This window comes from Pelophylax lessonae (genome assembly GCF_965119305.1).
Source record: "Pelophylax lessonae genome assembly, chromosome: 1".
NCBI lineage: Eukaryota > Metazoa > Chordata > Amphibia > Anura > Ranidae > Pelophylax > Pelophylax lessonae.
Genome location: NC_138768.1, coordinates 61,130,755 through 61,146,457, shown reverse-complemented (window position 1 = coordinate 61,146,457; position 15,703 = coordinate 61,130,755). Strand labels below are relative to the sequence as shown.

Genomic DNA, 15,703 nt, shown 5'->3' with positions numbered 1-15,703 from the left:
ACCCCATTGACCCTTGTGGGGTACTTCTCCATAATCAAGGTGAGTGTAGGAAGGTAAATAATTATTTTTCAGGATAGAACATTATCTCAATGTTAAATGTTATTTGTATTGTAATGATTGTTGACTTATTTTGCTGTACAAGGCCCCATGCACACAGGTGTAAAAAATTCCACTGCTAGGGGTGTCCAGCATTTTCTTTTTATGCACATGAATGCAGCATCAGGTTATTGAATTTGGCCATGCACATGCAGGCGTTTATGCGTGTATTTGTGTGCAGCATTCATGGGCATAAAAAATATTCCAGACCCGTGATCTGAGCGCAGGTTATCAACATTTTTTTATGCACGTAAACAGGTCTAAATGTGCGTACATGTTTCCTATAGCCAGAATACATTAATAGTCTGGCCAGTAGAATGCATTTACGCACATACATAAGCAACATTAGAGGCCTTCTTTCTGGCAGAAAAAAATCAAGCATATTTGGAGCATTACTGTGTGCATGAGGCCTTAAGAGATTTGAACCAAATCCTAAAATAGGATCAGCATTTTCGTTCTTGCTTCTAAATGATTTATAATGTATTTTAATCAAGTGTACTTTAGTTATTTTAAAGTTTACTTGGAGGAAAGGTTTGATGTGACTTTTACAGATTTAATACTTACCGCACCATGTTTCCATGATTGTAGCTAATATGCAGATTGGAAGATTCTCCCTTTGATTTTCAGGCATTGAAATCAACATCCCTGCTGAACGGCTGGTAAATTGCAGTCGCTGTGCAAAGCCTAGTAAAAATAAAGTCAAATCAGCGCACCACTCAAGACAAAATAAATGGAAAGCGGCTAAACACTGAGGGCCAAAATATCAAATCCCAGACTAAAATAAATAAAATCACCGTGCAGCGCTTGAATAATCTGTTAAGGCAATACAAATGAGTGAAACCACAAGCATAAGTAAAGTCAAAGTCCTAAGGTGATAAGGGTGTTCATGCGGACATCAAAATACACAAGATGTGCTTCACAGTGGGAATCCTCCACCAGCCACACTAGCTCCTCACCTCCAGATTTAACCCCTGTGTTACCAGACAGGTCAAATAAGCTTAATGCTGGGAAAGGGATGCAAAGGTGTTCACAGCAGGGACACGCTCATACACAGATTCCTCAGTCCAGACAACCCGATTTGTCATTACAGAAAAGATAAAATGCAGCACATAGGGTGTATTGTAATAAGAGCACTTTATTCTAAGAGTATATAAATACAATTACCAGAAGCAGCACTGTACCTAGTGCGCGGGATAATAAGGTGAGGACAATCAGTGTACACTCCAAGATGGATGGCTGCGGGTGACTTCATCGACTCCTCCTCCCTCCATACGCGTTCCGTCCACAAAGGCGGGACTTCATCAGCGGATCAAAGCCTGCCATATGTGCAGAGCAAATATGGATGCCCCCAAAACCTTTGAGTATATAGTACCAATAGGAAAACGTAAAAGCTACCCACACATTAGAGTAGTCTGAAGACAAGCTTCAGGCACATCTCTATCAGATAACACCCCCCTCTCCATAATGAAAAAGTTCTTCTGCGCAATGCCAGGTCTGTAGGTGAATTCCCCATGCCCTGATTCTTTAAAGCACAAGACTTTTGCCAGTATATTTTCTTGTGAGAACCCCCTTATATTGGTCATGGCCAGTGTGCACAGCCAATCTTGCCACTCAAAACTCAAGTATCAGTTTTGGGTGCACTGATCTTTTAAAGTGCAACTCCACTTCTGCAATGACAAAAATTGCAATCCTCCACTGGTCAGCTAAATGCAAGGATTTGGGACAACTAATGCTGTTCATATAGGAATTCATGGATTCCACACACTTTCTGCTTCCCAAGTGCTGAGTGAGAAGGTCTTCAACTAATCTACAGAATGCATGTGTAGCAATTAAATATACACATCAATTTTTTCTTTATTGTTTTTAACAAAATTGGTTACCCATTGAAGCCTCATTTTGGCACCATTCTACTTAGTCCCTTTTCCTCTAAAGGGCTTTTATTATGTTCTTAGTCTCCTGAAAGCTTGTTTCTGCCCTCCCACTCTACTTCCAGACAACCGCCAGACAAGCGAGGCTTGTGTTACAAATAACTGCTCTGTTGTTGTGTCTCCTCCCACTCCACCTGCCATTCACAAAGACAGTGCTTTGCAAGTATCAAATCAGCTACACCATGCAAGTATTTGATACAACCATACCATTAAGAAGTTTGCTAAGCCCTATTTTGCTTTTATCCCTTAGCACAAAATGCAAGCCCAAATTTAGCATCACTTCGGGTTAAGGTTATAACTCTCTGATTCATTTGTCAGTTGGAGGTTTTGGAGTGGAGGTCTGAGAACTAGGAACACCCACTGGTGCCCACACCTAAATTCTCACTGCACTGGGCACTACATGTAAGGCATATCACAGTCAACAAGCGGTTTCAACACATGATTTAACCCATGTACAAGTTCAGAAAAAACGTAATCCTCATTGTAGATCGTGAGTATAATAGGCAGAGGGAGGACCAACAGGCACTACATAGTTTAGAAAAAATGGGACTTTTAAGGTGCCAAAAAGAGAACATAAGTTTCACAACAAATATAAAATAATATACTTCATTAACAATAAGAACACATAAAGCATTGTTTAAAATAGTGAAAAAAATGATCACAACAATAGTACTGTTTCCGTTCTGAAGAGGTATCCTCACATGTGTGAACTAAAGCTATTATAGGTAGTGGTTTCAACATGTTTCGCTCATTCCATCTTCAGGAGACATACTACACAAGGATACTGCACAACAAGCACATAATTGGAATATACAATTATCAAAACAGTACAATGCCCCATATTTAGGTGAACTCAAACCATAAGACACATACCACATCTGCCAATGTTGTAGACACTTCAAACTCCACTCTGGGCCTTCACACCAGCTAAAAAAACAACCACCACCCCAATCCGACAAGGAAGAGATAAGACGTTATTGTATATCAGCATTTACTGTTTATGGACCAACATGGACGTTTCTGTATTGTGCTTCCTGTGTCAGTTATGACAAAGAAATGTCAGCCTGAGGTGCAGGGTTGACGGAGACCCCAGATTCTTCTGGGTGCCTGATTTAAGGAATCATTCATTTGCATATTAGCAGCCCTTACTCAATCAGAAACTTAATAAAATAGTTAAAGCCCAATTTCAGGCAAAAAAAAAAAGTTTTCCCATGCAGTGTCTGCACTGCACGGGTCAACTGCTTGTTCTTATCTAGGAGATTAGAGAACGCTTATACTTACCCTTCCTGCAAATGGTGCTCCCCCACGATCCCACATTGAATTGTTCCTGACGTCCTCTCGTCCAGAGCAGGTCGACTGCACAAGACCGCTAGACCAGTGGCCACCAACCATTTGGACCTTATGGACCAATAAACTCACAATTTTTGAATCCCATGGGCCACTAACATGAATTTTACATGCCTTATACACACAATGCACTGGCTATCTGCCTCCCTCCCCCTGGATCACATTGCTGCCTTATACACACAATGCTCCAGATCTCTGCCCCCCACCCCCTTTTTCCTGCCATGTGCTTGGGCTCCTTGCTTTCTCCCACAGTCTGTGATCAGTGCCGGCTGAGGAAATCCCCTCCTTCTTCACCTTCCTCTCTCTACACTCTCTACACTGCTCCCGGTGCCTTCCCTTCACAAGAGTTGGAGCTACAGTGGAGGCATTGGGTATCAGCTCTTATTAAGAACAACACTGGAAACAACATTGGACGGTATACACCCACTACAATGTTAATTTGTGGCAGAAACACCAAATTTTCTCGTGGACCATCAGTGGTCCACTGGTTGGTGACCACTGTGCTAGACCACAGGGGGAGGTGCAGGAGCCACAGGATTCAGTAAGTATATCTCCAATCAGACAAAATCGAGCAGTTGATCTGTGCAGTGCGGACACACCCCCACTGCATGAGAAAGTTCAACTTTAAAGATCTCTGCTACTGGAAGGTTTTTTAGTAGAATTAAATTCTTCTTTAATGTATGTTTGTTTTATAATGTGCTGATTTTTTTTTTTTTTTTTGCTCAGAGTTTTTATTTAAACATCTCTATTATTTCTCAGCAATAACGACGATGAGGATCTGACCCCTGAGCAGAAGGCGGAGCGGGAGAAAGAAAGAAGGATGGCCAATAACGCTCGTGAGCGTCTCCGCGTCCGCGACATCAATGAAGCTTTCAAGGAACTGGGGAGGATGGTGCAACTTCACTTAAAAAGCGACAAACCCCAGACCAAGCTTCTGATACTGCATCAGGCTGTGGCTGTCATCCTTAGCTTGGAACAGCAAGTCAGAGGTGAGGGATTATGATGACCACAATAATTGCTTTACCAAACTTGCATATTTGATATACAGAGCTAAACATATCACAATACACAGAGCCTGCCCACATTTTTCCCTACAACAACTGACTTCAGGGCTGCTGTAAAAACAATAAAAATAAGGCACCCCGGTGTAGATTTGGCATTTAGATGCAAGTAGTAAGCAGGCAATATATATATATTTTTTCATTTTGGATAGAATAAGGGAGGGTTATGACCCCTATCAGATTTTTTTTCGCCATCTGTGTTCCATTGCAGAGATTTCCCTTCACTTCCTGTCCCATAGTCAAACAGGAAGTGAGAAGTAATCTCTGCAAATTAAGGGAATTCCTTGGGAACTCCCAGGTCACCAGAATTAGTGTCCTCATTGGAAGATTTCCTTTCTATTACTTTTGTGAGGACAACCCAAAATGTGATATTTTCTTTTACTTTCACTTTCAATGATAATGGTAAACAGGACAAATAAAGAGGGTAAGAGCCCTTTCACACTGAGGTGCTTTTAAATTGCCAGTAAAAAACTAGGCAATTTTCAGGCACTTTTCGGGCGCTTTTGAAGAGCTTTTCATGCACTTGCCATTCATTTCAATGGAGAGTGGCGTTTCTGAGGTGCTTTTTTTTAGCACTCCAAACATGTTTCAAAGACGCTGCTTGCGGTATTTTTTTCACTGCCCCACCGTGAAAGCATTAATTAATTTTAATGAGAATAGGTTTTCATGAGCTTTTCAGGAGATTTTTTAGCGCCTCAGTGTGAAAGGGGTCTAAATGTACTTAATGGAGGCACAGACAGCAATAAAAACTTGACAGGGGTTCTAATCCCTCTCCATTCTACTCAAAACTAAAAAAAAAGTTTTGCCTTTAGTTATACTTTAAGAAAAGTGTACAGTCTGACTACTTTTGTAACTGGCGACTTGCTTTTGCCAGTGGAACTACACTTCTGTGAAGCATGCCATATTTTGTCAGCTTTTGTTACAGCAGTGAGGCACCACTAAAATTAAAGTGTACTTGTCACATACAACCAAGATAAGCAAAATAGTTGACATTTTGGAAAATGAGCAGAAAGAAGCGCAAGTTTGATATGCCACCTGGCATAGCTTATGTTGGTCCTTTTAAGCTAAACTAGAACCAACAAGTGCGTGAGCAAAAATCATTCACCTCTGTATTGGGCCCGTACATACATAACTCACCAATATCCAAGTATTTTCATAAAAGTTTATATTCCTCTGTATCCATCCATTCCATCTGTATCCATCTGTTTTAAAAATATAAAATCAAAGGTAAAGCCAAATTACAGCCTTACCGTATTTTCCACATTTGTAGTGTGTCTTCTCCTGCGTCACAATTTTCATGAAACTTCTCCATCAAACAGCCCTTTGAAGGACTGTCAGCAACTACCACTTTATAAAACCCTGGTCGGGCCACGCCTGGAGTATTCTGTCCAGTTCTGGTCATCAGTCCTCAGAAGAGATGTACTGGAACTGGAGAGAGTCCAAGAAGGGCAACTAAACAAATTAGGGGATTGGAGGACCTTAATTACGAGGAGCGATTTCAAGCGCTTCATTTATTCTTCTTGGAGAGGAGACACCTGAGAGGGGACATGATAGTGATTTACAAATACCTCAATGGCGATCCCAGCATAGGTAGAAAACAATTTAGTCTCAAGGAGTGCAAGAGGATACTTGGTCACACAATGAGATTAGAGGAGAGGCGGTTTAACCTTAAGCTGCGTAAGGGGTTCTTCACTGTAAGGGCGGTGAGAATGTGGAACTCTCTTCCACAATTGGTGGAAGCTGCGGGAAGAATGGCTAAGACTCTTGGACATGCGTCTCACAGATCACAACATTCATGGTTATGGGAAATGATCAGGCCACTGACACACACACACACCTGTACAGGTTGAACTGGATGGACTGACGTCTTTATTCAACCTCAACTACTATGTAACGATGTTACTATTCTGAGCCCACTTTTATTTCTTATCTGATCAACTTCTAAAACCATCAGTCTCCTCACCTATTGATCTGTATTGTCACTGACGATTGCTCTTCCCTTCAAACATGCATGTTACTGCCTACTGGCCTCTGTGTGCTGGAGTAATGGAGACTTTAGTTGTACAGTCTGCTGATCAGTTGCTTGATTACCTTCTATTAGAGTATAGTGAAGCAGCTGATCGGCTGATTGTAGTACTAAAGTCTGCAACATCCAGTGGTCATCAAGAATGCATGTCTAAAGGGAACTAGGGATGTGTTCTTTCACATATCCTTTCATATAAGACTTGAGGCAGAGTGCTTTGATGTTTACAGGTGTCTAGAAGGGAATTTATTATCTACATACATTAGACTTTAGCTTTTTTTAAATGGAAAAATATTAGTCTTTATTCCTTGAACAAAAATTCTGAAGTCTTTTCATTTGTTACTTTTTATATAGTATATAAATTATATATGTTTTTATAGTTTTCATATAGAGTAAGCAATGTTTTGCTACCTTATGTTTTGTAGAAAGGAACTTAAACCCTAAAGCAGCATGTTTGAAGAGGAGGGAAGAAGAGAAAGTGTCAGCAGATCCCTCGCCTCTATCTCTTTCAGGCCCCCATGGGGGTATGGGGGACGCATCAAATCATTTGGGACAGATGTAAAAAAAAAAAAGGTAAGTTCTCCTAGATTCCTAAACCTAAATCTAACACAGTGGCCCGCAGCAGACACCATGGGGGGGGGGGGGGATGCAGTTGGTTGGGTTGAGTTTTGCAGACAATTGTTTCCTGTGAGATAGCAGTAGAGGTGGGTTTGTTTTATTTTAATTTTTTTTTTTTTGAATTGGGGAGGGTAAAGAACAGTAAAGCTTTTATAGATTTTTGTATCATGGGGAGATTTTCCTCCGCTATTCCCCATCGCTTGGACAGAAATTGAGAGCCAATTTTGCAAATGAGAACAGAGTTAGCAATTCAAAACACTGGGGTCAATTTACTAAAACTTGAGAGTGCAAAATCTGGTGCAGCCCTGCATGGTAGCCAATCAGCTTCTAACTTCAGCTTGTTCAAATACGTTTTGACAAAAAAAAAAAAAATAGAAGCTGATTACTTTTCTATGCAGAGCTGCACCAGATTTTGCACTCCCCAGTTTTAGTAAATCAACTCCGTGGTTTAATAAAGTTAAGAAGTTTGTGTTCACACTAGTGATCGACTGATTATCAACAAAGCTGATATATGGAGGGCCGTACTTTCCCCCATATATCAGAATCGGCTCCGGAGGTGACCGATATTGCCGATATTTCGGGAAAGTGCTTGTAGCTAGAGGCATCACCCTGGTACCGCCATCCATAGCTGACGGTTGGCTGTCTTGTAATGACAACCGATGCAGCTAAGAAGCCGCTCGGCTGTCATTACAAGGTCCCTCCCCCTCCCGCCGCCTTCTGCGGCTCACCCGGGTCTCCCGTCCCACCGGGAGGCCCCGGGCATCCTACCTGCACGGCCGCCGAAGACCCGATCAAAGCCGCATTCGGCTCTGATCGGATCTCCATGTAAAAACCCGGAAGTGATGTCATGACATCACTTCCGGGTACTTATCGCCAGATTAAAAAAAATTACAGCATATTCAAAACAGCCAAACTTGGAGTTTTGAATGCTTTTAAATGCAGAGGAGGGGTTTGGGGTCTTTTAGACCCCCAGATCCCTCCACAAGAGTACCTCCACAAGAGTATCGTTCGAGATTTGGTCATTACATGATGGCACGATCATCACTCTCACGCCCGATTTTCTGTTTTTCTATTTTGCCCGATATTTCGGCTTGGGTATGGCCAGCTTTACTGCTATTCCCTCTGTTTTATCAAGATCTAAAGTACTGTGTGCTAATCCTAAATACCATTTGCACAACACCGCTGTACGGTCAAGTGACCTTCCTCTGCTGGCCGGCTGACATCAGAGGGGTATCTCCAGGGCTGCTGATAGAAATCATGGGGCCCCGTACAGCCTACCTCCCCCCTCCAAATATATCAAGACAATATTTCCACTAAAAATACACTGAAATAATTATTAGCCCTTTTAAGTAGTTTTTACATAAAAAATAAAAAATTAAAATGTTAAAAGTGTTTACAATTATTTTATTTTACAATTTTTTTATTTTTCAAATATTTTATTTAATTCAGGAAAAGGCAAATCCAACCCAGTACAATATTAGTGCAAAACAGCAATGCATCCAATAGCATAATATCAAAACATGCTGAGGCAGTGAAGCATTACTGAAGTTACAAAAAACTATATTTTACAGTTTTTTTAATTATTTACTACAATGTTTAATCATTATTATTATTATTATTTTTTTTTACAATTTGTTATTTTTTTACAGGACAGGGAAGCCTGCAGCGCTCGGGGGGGGGGGGGTGCGGCCAAGTGAATGGGGGGCACACGGGGAGGGGGGGATCAGAAGCAGGTAGAATAAGGAGGGGGATCTGTGTCGGGAAGCAATTACAAGAATGATGCCCTGTGTCTGTGTCTCTCCCTTCAGCGGCTGAAAGCTGGCAGGAGGGGGAGAGACTGGGTTTCAGCTGCTTTCTGCAGAGAGCTGCACAGGGCTACCTTCTGCAATTGCCACTCAGCCCGACCGCACTGATTCCCTGTGCTGTTGGGGCCGTTGGAGCCCCCCTGTATGCCCGGGCCCCCTACAGGAGGCCCTGGGTATCTCATCTTCTACCTCCGTTCTCCTTAGATAAGAGAAGGTGAGCAGAGGAGGACACGTGACAGCACAGAGGTGCTGTAAAAGAAGATATTTAGGATTCTAATTAAAAAAAAAAAAACGTACACACAGTACTTTAACCGGTTGCCGACCGCCGCACGACTATATACTGCGGCGGTCAGCCCCAGCCAGGCAGAGTGACGTATCGGTACGTCACTCGCCTGTCACTGACTTGCGAGCCAATTGCGGGCGGGCACACGCCGCCGCGGCTCGTTCACAGACAAGTCAGTGCGTGTGACCGGCGGACTCTATGTCCACCAGTCACACTACGATCGCTCCTGTGAAGGGAGAAAGGCGGAGCGGCTTATGTAAACAAGCCGCCTGTCAGTTCTCCCTGTGTAAAAATGAAGATCAGACGGTTCTACTATGTAGAACCGTTGATCTTTGTTTTTACACCAATAGCAATGTCCCTGCACAGTTAGAATCACGCCCCTAGGACACACTTAACCCCTCCCTGTCCAATAAAGTTAACCCCTTCCCTGCCAGTGTCATTTTTGCAGTAACAGTGCATATGTATAGCACTGATTACTGCAGTAATGTCACTGGTACCCCCAAAAGTGTCAAAAATGTCAGTCAAGGGTCCGATCTGTCCGCCACAATGTCGCAGTACCGAAAAAAAATCGCAGACCGCCGCCATTACGCGTTAAAAAAAAACACCAAAAATGACAAAAATCTTTACCTTTGTTAGTAAACGCGATAACTTTTGCGCAAACCAATAAAAATACGCTTTTTGCAATTTTTTTTACCAAACATAGGTAGCATAAAACAAATTGGCCGAAAATGTTAAAAAATTTTGATTTTTACTTTTTTTGGGGGGGAATTTCATATAAAAAAATGTGAAAAATATTGTTATTTTTGCAAAATTGACGCTCTTTTTTTGTTTATAGCGCATGATCAAAAAATCGCACAGGTGATCAAATACCACCAAAAGAAAGCTCTGTTTGTGGGAAAAAAAGGACGTCAAATTCGTTTAGGTACAGCGTCGAACGACCGCGCAATTGTCCGTTAAAGTCACGCAGTAAAAAATCGCAAAAAAACCCCTGGTCAGGAAGGGGGTAAAATCTTCCGGGGCTTAAGTGGTTAAATCTTGATAAAACATAGGGGATGGCAGTTATTTATTATCCTGACTTTACAACCACCTTAACTAAATGGGTCAGTAGGGTAGGAAAAAGTGTTTATAGGAAAAGAGACATACACCATACAAAGTATTTTCTGCCAAAGAAAATTACCTGCGAGCAATTTTTTCCAAATTTGATTTTAGTTCTGCTTTAACTCATGCTGTTTTTTCCTTGTAAATTCAAGCATTCGGTCTAATTTTTTTTTTCCTTTTCTGTTCTTTTTTTTTCAGGTCCAGTATTTTCCATTTTTTCCCCTTTTTGCATTTCTTCATTTAGGCAAGAAGCCACTTCCTTAACAGCTGTATTATCTTAATCCCAGATAAACATTTCTCCCTTGACCCTTTTTGTAAAATAAGACAAGTCTGAGTAGATATATGCATTACAGACGCAAGAGCATTCCCAACACAAGAATCAGCGCAAACGTGAAGGAGGACTCCTAACATATCTTAGAAAACGTCCCAAGCAGTATGGTGCAGGTGGCTGCTACGCACCCTGGACAGTGAATGGCAATCTACTCCACGTCGTGGAACAATGCATTTGTGCCTAAACTTCTTTTGGAAAAAAAAAAATAATAATGAAATTTGTAAGTCTGAAAAAAATATTTAATTAAAAAAAAAAAACAATTGTATACTTGCAATAATAAAAAAAGTGTACTTCTGGGGGGCAAAAAAAAAAAAAGATTGTCGCCGTTAAATTCCACTAGTGTTTATATTTTCTCGACCAGAAGCAAGGGAGGTATTGCTGCCCAGACACTTAAAAAAACCAGCAAATGTCCGATTAAAAAATTAAGCGTTGATATTAGCCATTCCTTAGGGTAGGAGGAACAGATGGATCTAATAGACCTATGACAAATATATAAATATATATATATAAATATATATGAAAATGTAGTGCATATGGTAAACTTTTGGTTCATTTGTTTAAAAACTGTTTTTTGCTTCTGTATAAATAATAATGATGAATAACTTTTTTAAAAAAAGAGACTTTACTGTATATAGGTTTGTGTGTGTGTGTGTCTTCTATTTTTATGTTTTTTTTTTATTTTTTATTTTTTTTTTTGTCCTTTGCGACTTGTCTTGTGAACTCTGTAGGGAGGCGATGCAGGATTATACGCTGAGCCTATAGTTGCTTCCTCAGTTAACAGAGTTGTAATTCCAGTCTTTTGGGAGCACAGGTCTTAGGTCACACCATGTACATAGTTTTCTGGGCAGCCTAAAACGTGGCATCTCAACTTTTTGCCATTATGTAAAAGCTGCATATTTGAGTCTATTCTGGGATTTTTTCATAGGTACAAGGTTAGAATGCTACAAAATGTTACCACTGTGCCTTTCAATGTTTATATCATCATTAAGAAAAGAAAAAAGAAAAAAAAAAAAAACTTAAGTGGCTGTGATATAGCTAACCAATTTATAAGTGTTAACTACATATGTAGCTAAAGCGGTATGCAACAAGACTTTTTTTTTTTTTTTTCGGATAAGGCGGTCGGAAATTATTTGATAAGGCGAGAGAACCGCACCAATTGTTGCCATTTTTTTTCGAAAAAAAAAAATTGGCGTTGTTAATTTGTATAGAAGTAGATCAGCCGACCCGATGAGTATCATCTCGCACTTTCTCGAGTGTGGCAACGAAGGTTTTCTTGGGCCAGTATGAATGTGGGTTCATTTTTGACAACTTGGTGTCACTTTCCACCCCCCCCTCCCAAAAAACAAAAAAAAAAAAACAAAAATTAAAAAAAAAAAACAGCTAAATAAAAGCTTGCTTGTACTGACCCAGTTCCAAACTGCAAAGTCTTTTCACGACTTCTTTTGATATGCAGTATACATTATGTGCGGTCCTTACCATTAGTTAGTCTCTGTTATTTCTCCAGTCACACAAACTTGGCATGTACTAAATATCATTTAGGTAGGATTATCGACACTTAGCCCTGTGAAAACGCCATAAAAAACGGTCTAGATGTCCATCTGTCCTCCAGCTATATACATTCAGAAATGACAATTGCATTTGTAAATTTTATGCAACAAATGACAAACGTATTATTATTTTGGAATTGTGTATGTAAAATTTATATTTTTACATGTAGACTCTTGTTATTATGTGTTTTAATATGTTGTATTGGGATTTTTTTTAAAAATCTGTGTGGTTGAAAAAAAAAATCTTTGAACTCAAACCTTAAAAGAAAAAAAAAAACTGCGAAAATATGAATTTTGTGTTTGTTTCCAGGATCATAAAAGAAAAACTGACAGCTGCCCCTTGTTTTCACTTCCATATCCTTCACCTGTATGATGAGAAAAATTGTAAATATGTTAAATGTGGAAAAATGATAAAATGGTGTCCTTGAATTTATACATTTTTTGTTTTGTAAATGTGGAGGTGGATTAAGGTTGGTCTTAAAATGTAAAGCAATTATTTTTCATTCCTGTATGCAGTTTAAAAAGCCCAAACATCAGCAGTTTTCTCCTTGACCATGCTTTTATTTAAAGGGAAAATATAATGTATTTTTTAGTGAGCACATAATCTGAGTTTTTGCAGTGTTTACTTTAAAGTCATTTTGGTGTGACTTTCATATTTGTAAATGCTTGTGCTTCCATATTTTTATTGTTATATAATAAATATAGAGATTTGTAGATTAGCCACTAGATTAGCCACTAGAGGGAGCTCTTTGTTTCCCCTGCAATTTCTCACACTTTACTCAGACTGAGATAACATATTTGCCACACAGGGAGTGCATTGTTTTCAGCGGGTCAGTAAACAAATAAACCTGCAGTGTGCAAAACAGCAGTAAAACAGAAACAGTGCTACACAAGCAGAAAGCAGGAAAGCAGATCCTGTTTAAGTAGAAAGCAAATATGGCTTCCCCATGTTTATATATATATATATATATATATATATGTATATATATAAAGTACACAGAACGATTAACACACACTGACAAGAGCATTTCTATCAAGCTAATCCTATAAAATTGCCAAGACTACATTCCCTTTAATTCAGCAAAATAATTTAAAAGAAAAACGACAGAATAAACTATTTTTAATTATAATATACGCTATATTGTCAAAAGTATTGACGCTTGCCTTTACACACACATGAACTCTATTGGCATCTCAGTTTTAGTCTGTAGGGTTCAATATTGAGTCCCCCCCCCTCCCATCTTTGCAGCTATAACAGCTTTAAATCTTCTGAGAAGGCTGTCCACAAGGTTTAGGAGTGTGTCTATGGGAATGTTTGACCATTCTTCAAGCGCATTTGTGAGGTCAGGCACGGATGTTTGATGAGAAGGCCTGGCTCACAGTCTCCACTCTAATCCATCCCAAAGGTGTTCTGTCGGGTTGAGATCAGGACTCTGTGCAGGCCAGTCAAGTTCCTCCAACCCAAACTTGCTCATCTTTATGGACCTTGCTTTGTGCACTGGTCCAAATCATTTGGTGGAGGGGGGATTATGGTGTGGGGTTGTTTTTCAGGGTTAGTTCCAGTGAAGGGAACTAATAGGGTGTCCCCATAGCAAGAAATTTTGAACAATGTCATGCTCCCATCTTCAGGACTCTGTGCAGGCCAGTCAAGTTCCTCCACCCCAAACTCACTCATCCATGTCTTTATGGACCTTGCTTTGTGCACTGGTGCGCAGTCATGTTAGAACAGCAAGGGGCCATCCCCAAACTGTTCCCACAAAGACTGGAGCATGAAATTGCCCAAATTTCTTGCTATGCTGACGCCCTAAGAGTTCCCTTCACTGGAACTAAGTGGCCAACCCAACCCCTGAAAAACAACTCCACACCATAATCTCTCCCCCACCAATGGATTTGGACCAGTGTAGAAAGCAAGGTCCATAAAGACACGGATGAGCGAGTTTGGGGTGGAGGAACTTGAATGTCCTGATCTCAACCCAATAGAACACCTTTGGGATAAATTAGAGCAGAGACTGCGAGCCAGGACTTCTCGCCCACATCAGCGCCTGACCTCACAATTGCACTTCTGGAAGAATGGTCAACCATTCCCATAGACACACTCCTAAACCTTGTGCACAGCCTTCCCAGAAGAGTTGAAGCTGTTATAGCTGCAAAGGGTGGGCCAACTCAATATTGAACCCTACGGACTAAGAATGGGATGCCATTAAAGTTCATGTAAAGGCAGGTGTCTCAATACTTTTGACAATATGGAGTATGTCCAGTTTGGCTGTAAGGCCCTGGATCTGAACCCAGGACCTGTTCTGTGTCTGGCAGTATTTCTTCTTGCTGAGCCACCTGAGATGTTATATTTTTAATTATACATTTTTTTACACCTCATAAAGTTGGACCAGAAATTATCACCAAAAAAATGTGTTATATGCTTACAGGTTGTCAACCTTCTTTGTATGCTAGTTTTTTTTTTCTTTACAGTTTTGCATTTACTTTTTAATGCTTGATACTCATAAGAAAATGATGGCATGAAAGTACGTTTTCTAGAAAAAAATAAAAATGGCTCGTGCAATCTGAACACATAAAAAGCGGTGCTGAATATTTTCTAATTCAGATGCTATTAGAATTATTTTTTCAATCTTGAATCTTTGCATTACTGTCTGTTCTGTTTAGTGATGGGCGTAAAATTGAACGCATGAAATCAGTGCAGTAATGTTGTACAAAAAATCTATATATATTGTTCCTGAATGGTCGTGCATTGAATACACACACAGTAACACAATTTCCAAAAAAATAAAAAGCCAAGGCCTTTTTAAATATGACTTACGTTTTTTCAAATTGTTTGCCATTTGAACTTGACCAACATATTTTGAGCTTCAGGTACACATGCTACTTAAAATGACAGTAACTACAAGGTAATTATACTAACTGTAACTATAAATAACTATAGCAGCTGTATTGCGCACAGAAACATTTTAATTGCAACGTTAACTATATCAACCAGTGACACCTGTCACCTCGGGATCGTTGTAGATCCTCAAAGACTGATAGCCTGCTACATCAATTTCATGCACATTGCGTCCGATGAAAAATATTACTAGGAGTAGTAAAGTCCACAGTATAGCTGCCACCCATATTTTTAGGCTACAGTTGCCAATTAAAAAAGACAGTGTTAATGATCCACCTCCACATTGGTCAAATAGCAGCTTCACATAATGCGTTCTGTCCATTCAAAAAATTTGCAATTGTCTTTGGCATAGAGGAAAGGAACACTAATATTAATATAACTGTTAATCCAACCAGCAAATGGAACTTGTTCTGGTACAGTCTTCCGATCTCATTTCCCTTTTTTGTTTTTGGACGGAAAGGGGTGCAAATTTTTTTTTTTCCATTTTGACATACTGAGTAAAGTAGAATATTATCTGTGTAATCAGCACCACATGGTATTGGCCAAACAGAATTCCACGAAGCATCAGAACAAAGAAGCACAAACAAAAGCAAAACTGGAACAAAATAACGTACCAAGGTGGAACACTGATGCCGAAACATTGGGATACCAGGGCTCGTCTTCTCCCTTTTAA

General features: G+C 40.0%; 1 protein-coding gene across 17 annotated transcripts in view; it reads left to right on the top strand.

Annotated features, from left to right (window-relative positions):
* TCF4 (transcription factor 4) overlaps nucleotides 1-11,709 on the top strand; it is a 646,703-nt gene extending 634,994 nt beyond the window's left edge. For 16 of the 17 annotated variants that reach the window (XM_082244114.1, XM_082244117.1, XM_082244108.1 and 13 more), the window contains 3 exons: nucleotides 4,131-4,360; nucleotides 6,881-7,032; nucleotides 10,464-11,709. In XM_082244114.1, coding sequence (XP_082100240.1) covers nucleotides 4,131-4,360; nucleotides 6,881-7,017 — 367 coding nt within the window. In that variant the 3' untranslated portion in view covers nucleotides 7,018-7,032; nucleotides 10,464-11,709. Of the gene's footprint in view, nucleotides 1-4,130; nucleotides 4,361-6,880; nucleotides 7,033-10,457 lie in introns of all 17 variants that reach the window. The other variant, XM_082244104.1, reaches the window with a different exon arrangement.
* The last annotated feature ends 3,994 nt before the right edge of the window (nucleotides 11,710-15,703 follow it).